This window comes from Mesoplodon bidens, assembly GCF_964165515.1.
Source record: "Mesoplodon bidens genome assembly, chromosome: 15".
NCBI lineage: Eukaryota > Metazoa > Chordata > Mammalia > Artiodactyla > Ziphiidae > Mesoplodon > Mesoplodon bidens.
This window is the reverse complement of record NC_138171.1, coordinates 85,120,232-85,137,486: the sequence shown is the minus strand read 5'-3', so window position 1 is coordinate 85,137,486 and position 17,255 is coordinate 85,120,232. Positions and strand designations below refer to the sequence as shown.

General features: G+C 43.3%; 1 protein-coding gene across 1 annotated transcript in view; it reads left to right on the top strand.

Annotated features, from left to right (window-relative positions):
* SDK1 (sidekick cell adhesion molecule 1) overlaps positions 1–17,255 on the top strand; it is a gene marked incomplete at its 5' end in the record, with an annotated part of 840,176 nt that overhangs the window by 678,459 nt on the left and 144,462 nt on the right. The window contains 3 exons of the mRNA XM_081255449.1: positions 7,550–7,665; positions 9,496–9,688; positions 16,828–16,926. Of these exons, the coding sequence (XP_081111575.1) occupies positions 7,550–7,665; positions 9,496–9,688; positions 16,828–16,926 (408 nt within the window). The remainder of the gene's footprint in view (positions 1–7,549; positions 7,666–9,495; positions 9,689–16,827; positions 16,927–17,255) is intronic.

Sequence of the window (17,255 nt, the reverse complement as noted above, 5' to 3'; positions counted from 1 at the left end):
ATGAAATCCCAGAGCTAAGCCTGCAAAGAATGAGACGTGGGTTCTAGGAGAGAAAGCCACAGCTCTTCTCAGTCCCTTCCCAGCAGCCCTTGCTGTTTTCCCTTCCCCTCCCCTTTCCCTCTTTTCCTCCTTCCTCCCCTTTCCCTCCTCTTTTCCTTCTTTCTTCTGGGGGAGACTGTCCCGGTGACCCATTGCTGTAGAATAAACTTAGAGGCTGGAGGCAGCACTGTTGCATCATATCTCATGGTTGGGCAGGCTGGGAATTTGAGCCCAGTGGGGCAGTGCCTTGTGCCCTGTCAGTTGGCAGATGGGCTGGGCTGGCGGTTGGGTGTCGGGGGAGGGGAGACGGGTTCACTCACGTGTTGGTGCCTTAGCAGGGAAGGCCGTGAGGCCGGGCACCCTGGGACTGTCCACCTGGGCCCCTGCACACAGCCTCTCCAGCATGGTGGCTGCAGGGTCGCCAGACTCCTGCCATGGCCCCTCGGGGCTCCCAGAAAGGACAGTTCCAGCGATCAGGAGTAGAAGCTTCTAGTCCATTAAGGCCTGGATTGTATTCTCTTGGTCAGCATAGTCACAGAGCCTGCATTCGGGGGGTCCACACACAGACACCACCTCTAGATGAGAAAAAGCATCAAAGGATCTGCAGCATTTTCAAAATCGGATTTATTGCGACATAACTGACTTACAGTAAAACTCTACCTCGAGGGTAGAGCTCTGCCCTACCCTCAGCCCTTGGCAGCCATCCGTGTTTTCTCTCCTTTAGCCTTTCCTTTTACAGAATATCATAAACGTGGGAAAACCCGGCAGGTAGCCTTCTGAGTCAGGCCCCTTTCCCTAGTGTGATGCATTCGAGGCCCACCTGTGTTGTTGCTGAGGGTGAGACGTCCCTTGCCGCTCCCTGCTGAGCAGCGTTCCATCCCGCGGACGGACCACCGTTCGTTCTCCTCTCCGCCAGTTGGAGGGCTTTGGGATGTTTCCAGTTTAGGGTGGTTATTACTAAAACTGCTGTGAACATAGCATATGGATTTTTATGTGAGCTGAAGTTTTCACTTCTGTTGCATACATAACTTAGGAGCAGGACTGCTGGATTGTGCGGCTAGAGCATGTTCAACTCCGCAAGAAACTACCAAACTGTCTTCCGAGTAACTATTACCGTTCTGCATTCCCATTAAACGTACGAGAGTCTCAGTTGCTTTGCTCTTCACTGAACTCTGGTCATTGTTTTATTTTAACTCTTCTAGTAGGTAAGTGGTATCACGTCACGAGTTAATTTCCCTGGTGGCCAGTGATGCCGACTGAGGGCCTTTTCATGGGCTTATTTCTATCATATTTTCTTCGTTGAAGTAACTATTTAATTAGTTTTGACAATTTTTTGAGGTTTTGGTTTTCTTATTATTGAGTTTTGAAAGTTTTTTATATATATTCTGAATAAAAGTCCTTTATTGGATATGTGCCTTACAAGTATTTTCTCCCAATCTGAGGCCTCTCCTTTCATTTTCTGAACAGGTGTCTTGCATAGAGCAGAAGTTTACTATTTTGATGAAGTCAGATTTATCAGTTTTCTGCTTTCGTGGGTTGTACCCTTGCTGTCATATCCAGAAATCTTTGCCTAACCCAACATCGAAACGATTTTTTCCTAGAAGTTTTATAATTATAGATTTACATTTAAGCATGTGATCCATATCCATTTTGAGTTAGTTCTCATATACGGTGTGAGGTATGGATCCAGATTGGTTTTTGTGGGGGTTTTTGGCATATGGATGTCCAGTTTATTCTAGCACCATTTGTTGAAAAGACTATCTTTTTCCACAGGTGGCCTTTGTGCTTTTGTTAGAAACCACCTGATACGTATGTGAATAATTTCTAAACTCTGTTTTATTGATCGGTGTGTTCCTCCTTTCTCCAGTACCACTTTGTTTTAATTACTATAGATTTATAGTCAGTTTTGATATCATGTACTAAAGGTTGTCCAATTTTGTTCTTCTTTTTTGAAATTGATTTTGCTATTCTAATCTCTTTGTTTTTCCATATAAATTTTAAAGTCAACTTTTCAATTTCTAAAAAATGCTAGCTGCAATTTTGATTGGGATTGCATTCAACCTATAGATCAATTGGGGGAGAATTGACATCTTTGTTATGTTGTCTTCCAATCCATTAATATATGACTCTTCATTTACTTGGGGCTTTGATTTCTTTCATCAGTTTTCAGCATACAGATCTTGCATACGGTTTGTTAAATTTATATCTATTTCATGATTTAACTGCCATGTAAATGGTACTGACTTTATTTTATTTTATTTTATTTATTTTTGGCTGCGTGGGGTCTTCGATGCCATGCGCGGGCTTTCTCTAGTTGCGGTGAGCGGGAGCTTCTCTTCGTTGCGGTGCACGGGCTTCTCATTGAGGGGGCTTCACTTGTTGCAGAGCACAGGCTCTAGGGGCGCGGGCTTCAGTAGTTGCAGCACGTGGGCTCAGTAGTTGTGGCTCGCGGGCTGTAGAGCGCAGGCTCAGTAGTTGTGGCGCACGGGCTTAGTTGCTCCGCGGCATGTGGGATCTTCCCAGACCAGGGCTTGAACCCATGTCCCCTGCATTGGCACGTGGATTCTTAACCACTGTGCCACCAGGGAAGCCCCAGTACTAAATTTTTAATTTCAATTTCCAGTTGTCCATTGCTCATGTTTCAAAATATAATTGACTTCTGTGTTCTGATCTTGTATCCTATGATCTTGCTAATTTCAGTTCTAGGAGTATATAGTCGGTAGACTGAGGAATTTTCTACATGGATGATCATATTGTCTGTGAATAGAGAGAGGGTTTTTTTGTTTTGTTTTGTTTTGTTTTCCTTTTCTATCTGTGTGCCTTTTATTTCTTTTTCTTGGATTACTGCATAAGCTTGCCCTCTCAGAATAGGAATGGCAAGAAAGACACCTTTGCTTTGTTGCTGATCTTAAGGGAAAGCATTCAGTTTTTCATTTTAAATAAGTTGTTGGTTGTAGGTGTTTTACAGATGCTCCTTAGCAAGTTTAGTACGTTCCTTTTAATTCCTACTTTGAGGGTTTTTCTTTTAATCACTATTGGAGGTTGAATTTTGTCAAATTCTTTTTCTGAATCTATTAAAATGATTATATTTTAAAAATTCTATTGATAATGTTGAATTACCCTGATTGATATTCAAATATTGAGCTAGCCTTATGTTTATAAGATAAACCCCACTTGATTAGGATAAATTGTGATTTTTACATATTGCTGAATTTGACTTTCTAATATTTTATTAAGGATTTTTGCACCTGTGTTCTCAAGGATATTTGGCCTGTAGTTTTCTTTTCTTTTTTCAACATCTGTTTCTTATTTTGGTGTCAGGATAATGCTTTAGAATGTCTTTTATTTCATTCTTCTTCAAATGCTTGGTAGAATTAACCAGTGAACTTTATATGCTTAGAGTTTTTTTTGTTGGGAGGGTTTAATTTTGTATTCAAATATTTGATAGCTCTGACTACTCAGATCATCTATTTCTTCTTGAGTAGATTGGAAGTGTGTTTCTTTTAAAGAATTTGTTTCATTTCATCTAAGTTGTTGAATTACTGAGCATAAAGATACTCAAAATGTTCTTTTATTCTTTTAATCTCAGTAGGGTTTATAGAGGTGTCTCCTGATATTGGTGATGTTGGTAATTTGTGATTTCTGTCTATTATTGATCAGTCTGGCTAGGAGTTTATTGATATTTAAAAGAACCAGCTTTTGGATTCATTGATTTTCTCAATTATTGTTTATTATTATTTCATTGATTTCTGCTCTTTTTCTTTACTGTTTCTTTCCATAGGTTTAATTTACTCCTTAGTTCTTAAGGTAGAAGTTTAGATTCTAATATAAACATCTAAATGCTATAAATTCCCCTCTAACACTCTACATCCCCAAATTTTGATATGTTGTGTTTTTCACTTTCATTAAACTGAAAATGCTTTCTAACTTTCCATGTGATTTCCTTTTTAACTCATGGGTTATTTTGAAATGTGCTCCTTAATTTTGAAGTTTTTAGGGATTTTCCACATATCTTTCTGTCGCTAATTTCTAGTTTAATTCTGTTGGGTCATAAAACATACTTTTTGTGATTTCAGTTATTTTTAACTTGTTTAGGTTTGCTTTATATGACATGTATATTTCAAATATGTCCATCTCAGTTAAGTTCCATATGTGCTTGAAAAGAATGTGTAGTATGTTGTTATTGGGTAGATTTCAAAAGAAATATTATGTAGGTCAAGTTACTTGATGATGTGGTTCTGGTTTTGTAGATCCTTACTGATATTTTTTGTCTACCTTTTTTTTAAAAAATAAAGGAGTGTTGAAGTCACCAACTGTCCTAATAGATTTGTCTAGTTTTTACTTTCAGTTTTTTCAGTTTTGCCTTTTGTACTTTGAAGCTCTGTTGCATCCGCATTTAGGATTGCTGAGTCTTCTTGGTGAATAGATCATGTCATCATTATATAATATCCCTCTTTATCATTGGTTTTATTCCTTGGTAGGGTACTTACTTTGACTGATATTAATATAACCACTCCAGTTTCATTTTAATTCGTGTTTCATGTATTTTCTTCCATTCTCTTACTTTTAAGCTATTTGTGTCCTCATATTCAAAGTGGGGTTGTTTTATTTTATTTTATTTTACTTTTAATTTTATTTATTTATTTATGGCTGTGTTGGGTCTTCCTTTCTGTGCGAGGGCTTTCTCTAGTTGCGGCAAGTGGGGGCCACTCCTCATCGCAGTGCACGGGCCTATGACTATCACGGCCTCTCTTGTTGCAGAGCACAGGCTCCAGACACGCAGGCTCAGTAATTGTGGCTCACGGGGCCAGCCGCCCCGCGGCATGTGGGATCCTCCCAGACCAGGGCTCGAACCTGTGTCCCCTGCATTAGCAGGCAGATTCTCAACCACTGCGCCACCAGGGAAGCCCCAGTGGGGTTGTTTTAAACACCGTGTAGTTGGGTCTTGCTCTTCATCCAACTGATAATCTCTCTTTTATTGGTATGTACAATAAAATATATTGATAATATATTACATTATATATTTAATGTAACTGTTGATATGATGGGATTAAAACCTGCCGTCTTGCTAATTGTTTTCTATTTGTTCTCTCTCTTACTTTTTTCCTTTTCTCTTCCTTTTGCCTGCCTGCTTTCTGATTCATTAGATATTTTTACAATTACATTATTTTTTCTACTCTTGCCTTATTTATATCTCTTTTTCAAATCTGTTTAGTGATTACTCTGGAGTTTAAAATACATATCATTCGTTAATTACAATATATCTTGAAATCCATTGTGTGTATAATGTAGGGACCTTGTAACAGTATACTTTCAATCCCTTCTTTCCACCCTTTGTGCTATTGTGGTCAGTCATTTTATTCTTACCTATGTTATAAGCCCACAATAAATTGCTACTATTTTTGAGAGTGAGCCAAAATAAGAAAAAAATACATTACATTTACTTCATTTTAACTGTTTCCAGAAGTCATCAATTCTTTGCATAGATCTAAAGTTTTGGTGTCTGATATCATATTCCTTTAACATTTGTCATAGTGCATGCAGGTCTGCCAGTAATGAATTCTCTCAGTTTTTGTCTTTCTGAAAATGTCTTTATTTTGCTTTCATATTTAGAAGATATTTTCACAGAATATAGAATTCCGGGTTGATAGATGTTTCTATTTTTCTATCAGTACTTTAAAGATATCACCCCATTACCCTCTGGCTCACATAGTTTCTGATGAGAAGGGCTGTTATTCTTGTTTTTGTGTCTTACATGCATTGTACCTTTTTGTGTATCTGCAGCACAGACTTTCTATATTCCCTTGCTAGCCCACATTCAGCCTTTAGCAATTCATTAAGAATTTCGCTGAATGTTCCCAGTTGTGTGGTGTCCATTGCTCTTTCTCTCGTGCTCTGTCACAGGCGAGCCCATGTTCACATTCCTACTCCTTGGGGAGGTCCATCTTTTCTTATATTTTAGACACTTGGTTGCCCTGTGACCTCAGCTTCCTTATGGGCTCAAGAAAAGTTTGGACTCTATCGTTTGTTCAGCTTTTTCTCACGCTTAATGGCTACGATGTTCTTTCCAACTTTCTACCGCCTGGGCAAAGCAATCCCTGTGGCCATTTTTAGTCCACAAATTTTGGATGGGTGCTGAGTGAGAAGTGGGACAGTCTTCTTGGTGACTTACTGAGGGAGGGACCCAGAGATAGCGCAGCCAGAGCAGATGGGAAAAGACAGGTGACTTGGAGCGTGACTGGAGGGGCTTGGATGAGTTCTATGTTTTTCACCTCTGCCTAATGAGATGAGCTTCTGAAGAAGAGCGTAATGAAAGGTGTAGTAATTTTTAACAGGACCGTGCTCTGTCCTCACATGTTTTGTGCCAAGAGGCTCTTGTCTTTGTTTCTGTACCTTAAGCCAAAGGATCCTTTGGGATTCCGTGTCTTTCTTTTGAAACAAGCTCCTAAAGAACCAGGACCTTCGTTTGCATCCTGCAAAAAGTTGCTATGGCACAGCCAGTGGACCAGTACCCTCTCCAGAGGCCACTGAGGTTATCGTCCTTAAAAAGCTGGCCATGTCACGTCACTGCTGTTTTCCAAGGCTTTTGATTCCCCATTGCCTACCATATACACTGTTGTCCACTGTGTTTGACATGTGAGGCAATCCCCACAGTGACCTGTCCACTTCCTCCGCCCCTCTTACCCCCTGAACCCCACGTCCAGCCATGCTCACTGTTTTCTCACCATTCACCAGGTTTTTCATAATACCACGCCTTTGCTCAGTCCATTTTCCCAGGTGCGAATGCCCTTCTCAAGGCCTTTCCCTCCTCAAAGTTCTATCTCAGACCTAGTGCAGGTGTCTTCTGATGTGAGGCCTTCCATGCTTTCCTAGGGCAGAGGCTCTGCCCTGTGTGTTTTCTAGAGTCGCTTGTCTATTTCAATTCTATGAGTGCCTCCCCTAGAGTATGACTTCCTTGAAGACAGGCCACTGGGTAGGTATATAATTGGGTTCAGTAGCTGTTCAATAAAAGAAGTGGAAAGTGGAAATTTTTTAAAAGGTAATTTCTATGGCAGACAAAGAGAAATTTAGCCTACAAATGAATAAATAACAATACCTATGAAAAAGGATTTTTTTTTTCATGTGAAGGATAATAGGGCTTGAAACACTGTGACATATAACAAGGAAGGCAGATTTCTGGATGAAACCTTGCCTTGATCTCGAGTATCGGGTAACTGAAAAAAACAATCGGAGAAAGCTTTTGTTTGCTCTTCATCCTGGGATCCCTAGGAAAGGCTCACCCATGGGGCTAAGGTGATCGAGTCCACTTTTCTGCGTGTGCCTTAAAGAATTCCCCAGCAGAAAATGAGAAGTCGCCCAGTTCTTCTTCTTTGTAACGTCACGATTAGCTTCCCAAAGCGTCCATCACCCTCCCCGTTCTCAGCGCTGCGATCGCCGGTGAATCGTGAGCAGCAGCTAAGCGTGTCTTCTCCTCCCCCTGCCCCGCGTCTCCCTGGCTGCCCTGGAGCAGTGCCGACCTCGCCCCCGCAGAACGTGCAGGTGGAAGCCGTGAACTCCACGACCATCCAGTTCCTGTGGAACCCTCCACCCCAGCAGTTCATCAATGGCATCAACCAGGGCTACAAGGTAGGCGCCTTGGGCCACAGCCTCCGGGCGGCCGTCGTGGGGTGTCATGGTCTTGTGATGGGTGAGGGGGCTGCCCGCCCCTCATTTCATCAGGAACCCACGGCATCCAGTTACAGAGTGTGTTGACCTGCTGGGGTCACCTTTTATCCAGGGTCTTCTCATCAGCTGTACTGGTTCAGAAACTCAAATTATTGGTTATCAAGAGTCTGGTGCACGGGAATTCCCTGGCGGTCCAGTGGTTAGGACTCGGTGCTTTCACTGCTGAGGGTGCAGTTTCAGTCCCTGGTGGGGGAACTAAGATCCCGCAAGCCGCGCAATGTGGCCAAAAAACAAAAAGAAAGAAAAAAAAGAGGGTGGTTCATATAGAACTGAACAATGTTATGAGAAGAGCCATCCCTTTTAAAATGACCAGTGGGAGACGTATCCCTGTTGATTGGAATCAGCACGTGTACAAACCACTTCTTCTGGTAAGGTCGTCCTCTCAAAGCCCACTGGGTGCAACTGAGTGATGTTTCTACCAAGCAAGGATAAGTAGGTCCCCCTCTCGCTACTTTAGGGAAAGTTCTGTTTGTAGAACTGGGACTAGCTGACTCGGGGCACCTATCCGGACTGAATTAGAGACAAGGACAGACTCCTATCTGCCCTTTGTCTGAGTACCAGAATATGTTACCTTCAGAGATGTACCTGGATGCAGTTTCCAAAAGTACAGGTTACCTTTCCTTTTGGATCAGCATCTCCTGGCTGGCCTGGGAGACCATCTGAATGTTACCTGCAGCGTGTTTGCAAATCTTCTGTGACAGCAGGTGGACTCAGGGAATATCTTTATAGACAGTTTGCTTGAAAACTTGGTCATTTCAGATTCAGAGAGTGTTATTTCCTCAGACACACAGTTAATTTTTTTTTCCCATTTGGATTCAACTTACTAAAACACTTGTTTTTCACTAGAAAGGCAGACGTAGCTAGAAGTTTGTCCTGCTTTTTTTTTCCCCCCCAGAGGTACCTACAGTCAGAAGCTTCTTAGAAAGGAAATCATATTGATCAACGAAGTTGATTCTGCCTTCTTGACTCTCCTGTCAGGTCTTATTGGCAAGACCGGGGTGTTCATTCAATGGCTTGGTTGTCGGCCTAGAATCTATACAAATATTCTCCTTGTCCTGCACAGTGTCAATTTTCAGACCTAATTAACCCTAGAAATGTTTGGTGTCAGAGGAACTGAAAGTCACACTCATACATAATGTTGCCAAAACATTAAAACAACTTCCCTTGGAATGTGTATATATACTGTATTTCTTTAAAATTATAATCAGTCTCCTAAAATCCTTTTTAGAAAACTGGTGTCATATAAATTATAAATAATTAACATTGTCCCCATTGGACCAGGGGCTTCTTTTTGAATCAGCATAGGTGCCTAAATGGAAAAATATTTGTATTGATGTTTGATTGTACTGATGCAGTTGAATAACTGCATAATGTCATCATTATTTCTAAATGTTAAAAAATAAATATGTTCTGTAACATGTTTAAGTAAACAGAAGGTGAAGGTTTGAGGAGTGTCCATTTTCCCATTATGAGTTAGAGTAGATATTTCATTTATGTACACATGTATAAAATATATATATAAATATACATATTTGTACTCAATAATCTATGAGATATCTTTTAAACTCAATATTTTTCAGTGAGATTATAAAATGTAGGATGTATGGGGTTTCTTAATTACAACTTTGCTTTCTTTGAAGACATTTTAATTGTGAAATAAAATTCTGATGCAGACTTGAGGGTGAAGACATGCAATTAAAAGGATCTCTTTTTCACCCTTTTCCATCCCAGCTTCTGGCGTGGCCAGCCGATGTCCCTGAGGCCGTCACTGTCGTCACCATTGCTCCAGATTTCCATGGAGTCCACCATGGGTACATAACGAACTTGAAGAAGTTTACTGCTTACTTCACATCAGTTCTGTGTTTCACCACTCCGGGGGACGGGCCTCCAAGCACGCCTCAGCTCATACGGACACATGAAGACAGTGAGTACGCCTTTCCAAGTGTCTTATCAATAGCCTTTAGTCAATTGTCAAAGAGGTTTGGGCCACTGTCGTATCCGGCACAGAGCAAGAGCAAAGGTGGGTCACTAGGAAGCTCCATGTTCTCAGTGTGTTCACAGACTGCTCACCCTGAAGAGATAAGTCATTGAAAGTAGTAATAATGTTTGGCAGAGATGCTCTGTGGAGTATGGAAGGAAGCCCGGCTAGAGGAAGGAGCTGTGAGGACAAGAGGGACAGTCCAGTCCCAGCTGTACAGTCAGCCTTTGGTCTTGTCTTGCTAGACTTCTCTTCACTCAGATTTCAACTTACAATCCCCTTACCTTCTTCTTGAGTCTCCCCTTAAAGCCTCCCAGCCCATATCTTCCCTGACCTTCCCCAGGGGAATCTCACCTGCGCCTCTCTAAGACCCTGGACATTCCATTGTCTCCAGCTGGTCAATTCAGATCAGCTGTTTCTCTGCCCCTAGGCCAACTGATGCTTCTGGAAAACATTTTCTGAGAAAATGATCACAGATGTGCACAAAGATTTATATACAATGAGGTTAATTACAATTATTAGTAATTGAAAAAAATGAAAAACATTCAAATGTTCCAAAGGGGGATAATTGAGAAACTATGAATGACAATATACTAAATATTTTTTAGTTATTAAAAAAAGTTTTGTGAGGAAACGGTCTTGATCTAATGTTACATGGCAAAAAAAAACAGTATACAAAACTATATGAGTTACAAATTTTATACAAATACACTTGTATAAGACCATATTAGCTGAGAAAAGACCTTCCGACAGTTGTTATCTCCATGTGACATGATTATGGGTATCTTTTACTATTTTCTTCTTATTTCTCTGCATATTCTCTTTGCTACAATGAGTATGTACTCTTTTATAAGGAGAATTAAAACTTAAATAAGTTTAAAAGGGCTGCCACTTTTCTCTCCTCCAGCTTCCTCCTCTCCCACCTCAACTGGGCTCTGGGTGTGGTCTGACTTTCTGTACTTATCTCTGCTCAGTACTGTCATCCACTGCTCTGCTCTGCCCTGCCCCCTGAGACCCAGCTTCACTGTCCTCCCAGCAATGACATTTACAGAGGTCAAGGCCGTGCAAGATGAGCTTCCTTGCTTTCCCCCTTCCATCTGAGTTTCCCTATGTTCTCACTCTTGGTCCTCTTCCCTCCTCTCTCAGAGGATGAAGAGTCTGACCTTTCCTCAGCCCACAAATATGCTCAGTTCTCCCTCACCCAGAAGTGCCAACTCCCTGACCGTGCTGCCCACTGAGTCACCCAGCTCTCAGTGTAAATGATTACTCTGACTCCTAACCTCTCCCGCTCCCCATAACCCATAGCCACCTGGCTTTCACTCCACTACTCTGCTGTAACCACCTTGAATTGACTCAAGGTCTATGTCAAATTAGTGACACAGGAAGAATAGAAATGGATTTCTTGACCCTCTGAGACCACTGATATTCCTTCCATTAAAAAGATAAAAAGTAACTCTGCGTCTATTAACTGATCCCTGATGTTCTTCCCATACTCTGACTTTGATCTGCTGTCTGCTTTTTGTTTCACTGAAATTTTACTGAGATAGTTATAGATTCACATGAACTTGTAAGAAATAATACTAAGATCCCATGTACACTTTGCCCAGTTTCCCTCAATGGTAACACTTGCAGAAGTATAGTACATCACAACCAGGATATCTACATTGATGCAACCCATCAATCCAATTTAGATCTCTGCAGTTTTATTTGTTCTTGTGTGTGTGTGCGCGTGCGCATGCGCACACATGCATGCATGTATGTGTGTTTAGTTCTGTGCAACTTATCACATGTATAGATTTGTGTATCTATCATCACAGTCAAGATACTGTATGGTTCCAGTGCCTCAAAGATTCTTCTTTTATAGGCATATCCATGTCCTTCTATTTCTTCCTTTCTAATCTATATGTCCTTTATTTCTTTTTCTTGCCATATTGCAATGGCTAGAATTTCTAGTACTGTGTTGAATAAGAGTGGTGAGAGCAGACATTCTTGCCTTGTTCTTGATCTTAGAGAGAAAACATTTGGTCTTCCACTGTTAAGTATGATATTTCTCATAGCTGTTCTTTATCAAGTTGAGGTAATTTCCCTCTGATATTAACTTGCTGAGAGTTTTTGTCATGAATAAATGTTGAATTTTTTCAATTGCTTTTACAGCATCAATTGATATGACCATATGATTTTTCTTTTTAGTTTGTTAATTGATAAGGTGGATTGATTTTCAAATGTTGAACCAACCTTGCATGATTGGAATAAATCCCACTTGGTCATGGTGTATAATTATTGTTCATGTTGTGGGATTCAATTTGCTAATACCTTATGGTAGATGTTTTACATCTAAGTTCATGAGAGATATTGGTCTGAAATTTTATTTTACTGTATTTATTGTTTTTGTCTGGTTTGGGTATCAGCATAATACTGGCCTCATAAAATAAGTTCATACTCTTCTGTTTTCTGGAAGAGATTGTGTAAAATTGGTATTAATTCTTCTTTAAATGTTTGGTAGAATTTTTCAGTGAAATCCTCTGTTCCTGGAGAGTTCTTTTTTGGGAGTTTTTAAATTATAAATTCAGTTTCTTTAATGGTTATAGTACTGTTCAGTCATCTATTTCATTTTGGTAGTTTGTGATTTTCAAGGAATCAATCCACTAAGTTGTTGAATTTCTGAGTGTAAAGTTGTTGGTAGTACTTCCTTATTGTTTTTCTAGTGGCTGCAAAATATGTAGTCATATTCCCTATTTCATTCTTCTGTTTTTTGTGGAGGTTTTTGGTCATTCTTCCTAGAAATTTATCAATTTTATTGATTTTTTTGAAGAACCGCTATCTTGTTTCATTAATTTTTCTCTATCGTTTTCTTATTTTCAATTTCATGGATTTCTGCTCTTATTATTTCCTTCCTTCTGCTTGATTTGGGTTTATTTTGCTTTTCTGTTTTTAATTTTTTGGGGTAAGCACTTAGGGCATTGATTTGAGGTCTGTCCTCATTTCTGATGTAAGCACTTAGTGTTATAAATTTTCCTCTTCACACTGCTCTAGCTGCATCCCACATATTTTGATATGTTCTGTTTCATCTTCACTGAGCTCTATATATTTTTATTTCCTTTGAGACTTCCTCTTTGACCCATGGATTATTTAGAAGTGTGCCATTTAATTTCCATGTGTTGGAGATTTTCTTGTTGTCTTTCTGCCATGGACTTCTAGCTTGGCTCCATTACAGTCAAAGAACACACTTTGCATAATTTCACTTCTTTTAAATTTATTGAGGTTTGTTTTATGGCCCAGAATATGATCAATCTCAGTTAAGGTTTCATGAGTTCTTGAAAATATAATGTGTATTCTGCTTTGGAATCTGCCTTATAATTATAAACTTTATATAGTCCTCATCAGGTTTTAGGATTAAAGGAGACAGTTGGTCAGATGTAGCCTTCTCTTTTTTAAAAAAAGTATTAAGTCTACCTCATCAAGTTCTGTGTGTACTGGGTCTGTCACAATTACAGGGGGTTCATTCATCCATCTATCCAACATACAAACATGTATACGTACTTCCATTCCGAGGTTTGTAGAATACCTGTTATGTGAGAGGTAGCCAGCTGCATGTTGAAGGGGGAGCAGAGATAAGTAAGCACAGCCTCTGCCTTTAGAGCTCCCAGCCTAATCAGATCTGAGGTGGACAGGACTGAGGTCAGTGCCACTGAGAAAGGAGGTCGTTAGCAGTGGCTGTGGCAGCCCAGTGAAGAGTGACAGAAGATACCAGGGGGAGTCAGGTCAGTCTTGTGGAGGAGCTGAGAACTGAGGTCAGCCCTGATGGATGAGCTTTTGATGCCGAGAATGGCTGAGAAGAAACAGAACCCGTAAAGGCAAAGAGAGTAGAAGAGAGTGTGAGAGGGGATGAGGCATTTAGCTCAGCTTCAGTGTAGTCTGTGGGGTGGGGGTGACCCTAGAGAACAAGTTGGGAGCCGACCCAGGAGAGTCTCAACTGCTAAGTTAAGACGCTTGGACAGAGATTGTCTAGGCATTGGGGAACCACAGAGGGATTTCCCTTAGGGCTGTGACTTGAGTGTTTCAACAGCTCTGTCTGGAGGTTTTGTGATGATGGGCTAGAGATCAAGGTGATGCAATCTGGGAAGAAGGCAAATAATTACGTGCACCTCTACACCCGCGGTGGAGCCAGCAGTGGGGGAGACGCTAGAGGCATGTCACAGAGAACTGGGGGCTGGTTAGACGTAGGGGGCGGGAAGAAGGGCTTCTCCAGATCACTCCACAGACTTCGGCGTGGGTGACGGGGCAGACGGTGACGCCCGTGACCGAAGGGTGGAAACAGGTCCAGGGCTAGGACGCTGGGTTTAGTCGGATCCCATTCACACAGAGGCAGGTGTGGCCAGTGGGCAGCAGAGAGTCCAAAGCCGTAGATTTGGGAGTCCTAGCAATTAGCGATCGTGACCTTATTTCCCCAGGAAAATAATTGAGGGAATGTAATTGAGCCTGTGGTCTAACCACAGATGGAAATATCTGAAATCAGTGCCATCCACCTAAGTGGATGCAGTCGCTTTGGGAATCAGGTGAGCGTCAGAGAAACAGGCGGCTCCCTGGGCTCTGGCACCATCACGGTGTGAGGGGAGGCTGGTCTGGGGACAGTGCAGGGGGTGGCGAGCGGAGGGACCTCTGGAAGACGAAGGGAAGTTCTGCTTGCTCGGAGGGTCCGTGCTGCACTCCTCTGTAGGGAAACACAGCCTAACACAGCGTTTACATTTGCAAGCGGGGTGGGAGGGGAGAGTCCCCGTAACTAAGGAAGGTGGGAGTGAACTCTAGCAGCGGCTATCAAGCACCCCTCACGGCTCTTCATCATTTGGACGTTTTCCTCTATTTCATTATTGAAAGAAGAGGCCAGGGCCGCATCTCAGCTCCAACCACAGCCAGGTCCAACTGGATATCAGGTTTTACTTTCCAGAGGACATTTGTTAAAAATAAAACGTGGCAAAAGCAGAGAACTTCTTCAGATAAATGAGAGAAGACTCCTGGCTGAATTCTTTACTAGAAAAGCCCTATTGTTGCCAGTTAAACAGACAGACACTAACTATGGGGAAGCATCCCATAATGCTGTGCAGCCAGGAAACAGAGCCTTAAAGGCAGCCAGGCCCACCATTCGTAAGGAAAAGAGAAATTAGGAATGTCTTGGGAATTGAGAAAAATGGCAGTGATGTCATCTTTTTAGAATTTTCTAACTGAGCCACCATTTTTTTGATAGGCAGGGAGCCTGTTCATCCTACTTAGAAAGATAGAGCATCCTTGTAAATAGGGACGATCTCACTGAAACGGGGGAGGTAGGGCTGCTTGTCAGCTCTTGGGCGGGGGCGGCCTTTAAAAGAGGACTTGGGACTCTGGGTGCTGGAGAAATGGCCCCCATAGCTCTGTAGTGACAGCATGGACGGCGCCATGGTTAGCCCCACATCCAGCTGGCCTCCTTCTCCAAAGCTCTGATGAACTAAGAACTTGGGGCCAGGGTGTGGGGAGCAGGAAGCTCAGTAGAGAGGAAACAGAATATAAACTTAAGCCTAAACCTTGCCAGCTGGTTCCAGCAGAGCTAGAGGACAGGAATATTTGGGCAGGAATCCAGGAAGCAGAAACACTGAGAATAGAAAAGGAACAAAAAGCTTTCTTTGCTGCTCTATCGATTGAAAAAAGAAAAAGTCAGTTCAAAAATCTGCCGCAAAAAAAAAAAAAAAAAAAAAAATCCGTCAGACTGTCTTTCTGGAAACTCACAGTTGGGGGAGGATGAGATGGTCCTGACAGCCCTTCTGCTTTACCACGTTCCACACTCAGAGAGTGAAATGTGGGCTTCCCCGGTGGCGTGGTGGTCAGGAATCTGCCTGCCGATGCAGGGGACATGGGTTCGAGCCCTGGCCCGGGAAGATCCCACATGCCGCGGAGCAACTAAGCCCGTGCGCCACGAGTACTGAGCCCCCGGACAGCCCTGTGGTCCCTCCGGAGCAAGCAGGAGGCCCCTGTGGCAGGCCCAGCTCTGGGCTTGGTGGCTGTGCATCCTCGGGCAGTTGCTTCACTGCCCTGGGCCTGGCGTTGAATTTTACGGCCACAAAGTCGGGGAGGGATCCCAGCAGATTCGTAATGTCCCTCCGGCTCTGAGAATCTGCCATCTTGGATCTGTTGAACTCCTGTTTTGGCCTCTCAGGCCTTTTCTCTCCGGTGCTCTTCAAAGTGACAGCAAGCTCATCTTAGAAATGACTTTATATTCTGATGGTACGATAACTGACACCTAGTAACAGTAGCAGCCAACATTGATCAGCATTTGGGCGGTGTCAGGACACGCTAAGCGCTTCCGTGTTTTGTTCCATTTCTTCTCACGATTACCTTGCAGAGTGAGTTATTTTTATTTTCCCCATTTCACAGATGAGCAAACTAAGGCTTAGAGAGCTTACGTAATGCACAGCCAGCAAGCAGAGGGGCCAGGCTTGAACCCTGCTGAGCCCAGCATTAAATCACAGCTCTGCCCTTCTGCACTAGAAGGGGCTAGGGTCAGGGAAACTCCAGGGAAACATGCCGTTTTGCTGGAAATTTCTCGCGCCCGCCCTGCCCCTGGGGCCCCTGGGGAGAGTGAGTAAGGGTTGCGGCCTGGAATTCTGGGTCAGGTCGGCAGGCATCGCCCTGCAGCCAGGTGTGGCCGGGACTGCCTCCGGGCCAGGGCTCCGGGCTCTGTCCCCACACAAGCCAGACACATGACACGGCAGCAAAGCCCTCTAGCACGCGGTTGCTTTCCAGATCCAGCCACCTGGTTGTTCCAATTAGATCAGATCAGGAGAAAGACAGAGAAGGGATTGTGTCTGCCTCTCCTGCTGCCGGTGTCTGCCGTTCTCTGCGAGGCCAGGATGAGGCCGAGTGAAATCATTTATGTGACCGTAGCCGGCTCACCTTCAACACCTCGGACTCCCTGTCCCTTCTGGGTTTTCTCTGACACTTCCTGCGGGCTCTGGCCCAGCTCCCTGCCCCCTTCCACAGTGAGAACGTTCCCCACAAATCTGACCAGAGAGTATTGGGCTAGCTTGCTGACAGACGTCTTTGTGTTTAATTGCTAGAACCGGGAGCTGTGGGACACCTGAGTTTCACGGAGATCCTGGACACGTCTCTCAAGGTCAGCTGGCAGGAGCCCCTGGAGAAAAACGGCATCGTTACAGGTAAGGGTCTCAGCCTTCAGGTAGAGGAGGAACGCGTTTGCCCCAACATAGAGCGATGGACCCAGAGCCCCAAACACCGCGGCTGGCGGCGCACAGGTGCCCGCGGCCCCTGCAGGGTGACCGGCCACAGGGCCGAGGGCTCGCTCGCCACCCCCCAGGCGGTGCCACCGAGAGCCCCTCCCCCTCCTGGGCTGCGGCCTCAGGGTTTGGAGATCGGGCCTCCTCGGCTTAGCGCCTCCGGTCAGCAGTGTTCTGGTGCGTCCTCTCGTGGGCCTTTCTCTCCCTTAGTTCTCACGGCAACTCAGTGAGGCGACTGCTGAGATTACGAC